The sequence below is a fragment of the Camelina sativa genome, chromosome 11 (assembly GCF_000633955.1).
Source record: "Camelina sativa cultivar DH55 chromosome 11, Cs, whole genome shotgun sequence".
NCBI lineage: Eukaryota > Viridiplantae > Streptophyta > Magnoliopsida > Brassicales > Brassicaceae > Camelina > Camelina sativa.
This window is the reverse complement of record NC_025695.1, coordinates 17681456-17684091: the sequence shown is the minus strand read 5'-3', so window position 1 is coordinate 17684091 and position 2636 is coordinate 17681456. Positions and strand designations below refer to the sequence as shown.

The following is a 2636-nucleotide window of genomic DNA, read 5'->3' as shown; positions in this document are numbered from 1 at the left end:
TATTTTTTTGTTATTGCTAAAATACCTATTTTATAACAAATATTAAATTCTAAAAACAAATTAAACCGATTAAACCCAAATATAACAGGTTCAGAGTCTATTCATATTTTAGACAAAATAGAAAAATCAATAAATACCATCATGAAAAATGGCAAATTCATATTTGATTTAACTTTTTTTAAAGAAACCCATAAATGCGGCATTTATTGAATAATAAAGTCAATATAATGTTTTGTTTTCATTTCACAAGATCTAATTATTTTTAGATATTTCCTGGACCACCAAAAAATATAATATGACCGTCATGAGGGTATTTGGAAGTCCTTGCGTCGTCTAGCACTTGGTAACCCCGATCGTTGTCTGTAAATTCTTGGAGATAGGCCACACTACGGTCTACATTATAACTATCATCGAGTATGGATATACGTTTCATATATGCATCGTAACGCAACGCTTCAACTGGAAATTGTCCATATCCCATTTCAGGACTCCGCAATGATGCGCTGTATACTTCTCCACCCCACTCGACCAAGTTTCCAAAGCCTTGATGAAACCTACTGGACGGCCAAAATCCAACTTCTTCTCCCTGATCACCAAATTGCAACCACCAATTTCCATTCTTCTGGTCCTGTTACCCGAAAATAATAGGTAAAGTTTACATAAAGAAACAAAAAGTATTTATGTTTAGTTGAACTTTCTAACGAGCAACACTTTCGATTGTCAGCAAATAGAATCTTATTTTTGATGAGGACAATGATAAGAATGAGAGAAACCTTGATTAGACCAAAGATTCCATAGTGACTTGTCTTAGCACCACGAATAGATACCGGCAATAAAGCCGTACCAAGTGGAAAATCTTGACGAACGAGTAACATTCCAACGTTGCAGTTGCTATTGTAACATGATTTTCCACCTGCCTGTCCCATTATTATATATTCAAATTAAACATAATTAATGATAAACTTAAAAAAGAGAATTTACGAGCTTGATGTGACTGACTTACATATGTATAGACGAAAGTCCGAGGTTGGTGGTCCTTGTACAATACTGGATTTACCTGAATTAGTAAATATAATTTGTGTTCATTTTTAATTATTTATTAAAAAGATATAATACATTTTGTTGAACTAATTAAATAAATTACAGAACTCGTCGTAGCTATTACATGAAGAAAAAGAAATCGTATAGTAGTGTAGTTTTTTGTTTTTATCGAGTGCAAGTTGTTGACAGCAAAATAAATAAACTAAGTGACTTACAGTAAAACCAGTTTGGATGAAATCCTTTCCGATCTGAATGTGAAGTCTAGAAGCACTGTACTGGGTTGGCTTAACCTTAGGCGCAGTTAGACAAAGTTCCATTGTTGCTCCATGAAACCTTTGTTCTGGGTCTATCGATCGAGCCACTGCAAACTAATTCCATTCATTTTCGTTCAATAACGAAACATTGCTATCACTATAAATATATCAAAATGTTATTTTGAGAATCTGTTTTAAAAAAAAAAAATTAAAATAATCAACTTACATGATGTTGGTCAAAATGAAGAGGACTATTAGGATCATAACTGGTCGTGTTCCAAGAGCCACGGGGTTTATGACTATCGCCATATGAGTCTAATCTCAAAATATCCTCTTTGGTGACTCTTTGTATAGGGACTGTACCAATGGGACAACCCACACCATTCTCCCATAAGTAACCAAATCCAGTATTGTTTGTCTTTTTTTCTCTCATTCCCTTCCATATTGGACGCATCTAAGACATGTCAACACCACAAACATATTACTGTCCGGTTCTTTTTATGTTTTAGGAAAAAAGAATATAGGTATATAGAATTGATATATCCGAAATTATACCGTGTAATGGTATGTGTGATTTTTCATAGAAGGGTGATCAAATGCTGGTTGCTTAAAGAAATCCACACACCCATAGCTTTCTCCATCTTTAGTCTATTTTTTTTCAGTCATATATATATATATATAAATATAGAGGTTAACATATTTGACTAAACTGTATAGTTTATAGAGAGAACAAATCCAATTGTGAAAAAAAAGCAAGATTGTGAGAGATTTATAAAAAAACCTTGATGATCTTGACATCGGGTTTGTTCATAGCCTTTAGTCTCTTCTCGATTTCTAAATCTTCAAATTTAGAAAATCTCTTGGCTTCGACGAAACCATTGTTATGACTTATGCTTATGCAACAAAAGATGCAACACATTAAGAACACCCATATCACTGGCACTTCCATTTTCACCAACAATAAAGAGAAAGAAAGAGAATGAGTTGACTGATTTTGAAGGAGGAAGGATAAAGGTTTAATATAGTATAAGGTTGAGGATACTTATTAAGGAATATACGATTTTGTGCATACAAATTTCTTGACTATTGACCAAAAACTGTAAGAAAATAATAAGAAAATAATTATTTCTTACCCATGTATGTGGTCTTATAGTTAGTAGGTTATTTAATTGGGTTTGTTATATTTTGTTTTAATCATTTGGGAACTAAAAGTACAGGTGTTAAGCTACATGTGAAGCTTATGCTTATAAGGACAAGTATTAAGCTACATGTCATGCTAAAGCTTATAAGAGGACAAGTGTGAAGTTGCATGTTGTGTTTGAAGCAATGCTAGACACTTGT

The 2636-nt window shown here is 32.9% G+C and overlaps 1 protein-coding gene across 1 annotated transcript; it reads right to left on the bottom strand.

The window, feature by feature from the left end:
* Window positions 263-2244, bottom strand: LOC104723667. The gene is made up of 7 exons (XM_010442053.1): window positions 2077-2244; window positions 1851-1943; window positions 1522-1749; window positions 1257-1409; window positions 1004-1057; window positions 774-917; window positions 263-628 (listed from the first exon to the last, which is right to left on the bottom strand). Exons 1-7 carry the CDS (start codon window positions 2242-2244, stop codon window positions 263-265), a joined length of 1206 nt encoding a protein of 401 aa, XP_010440355.1.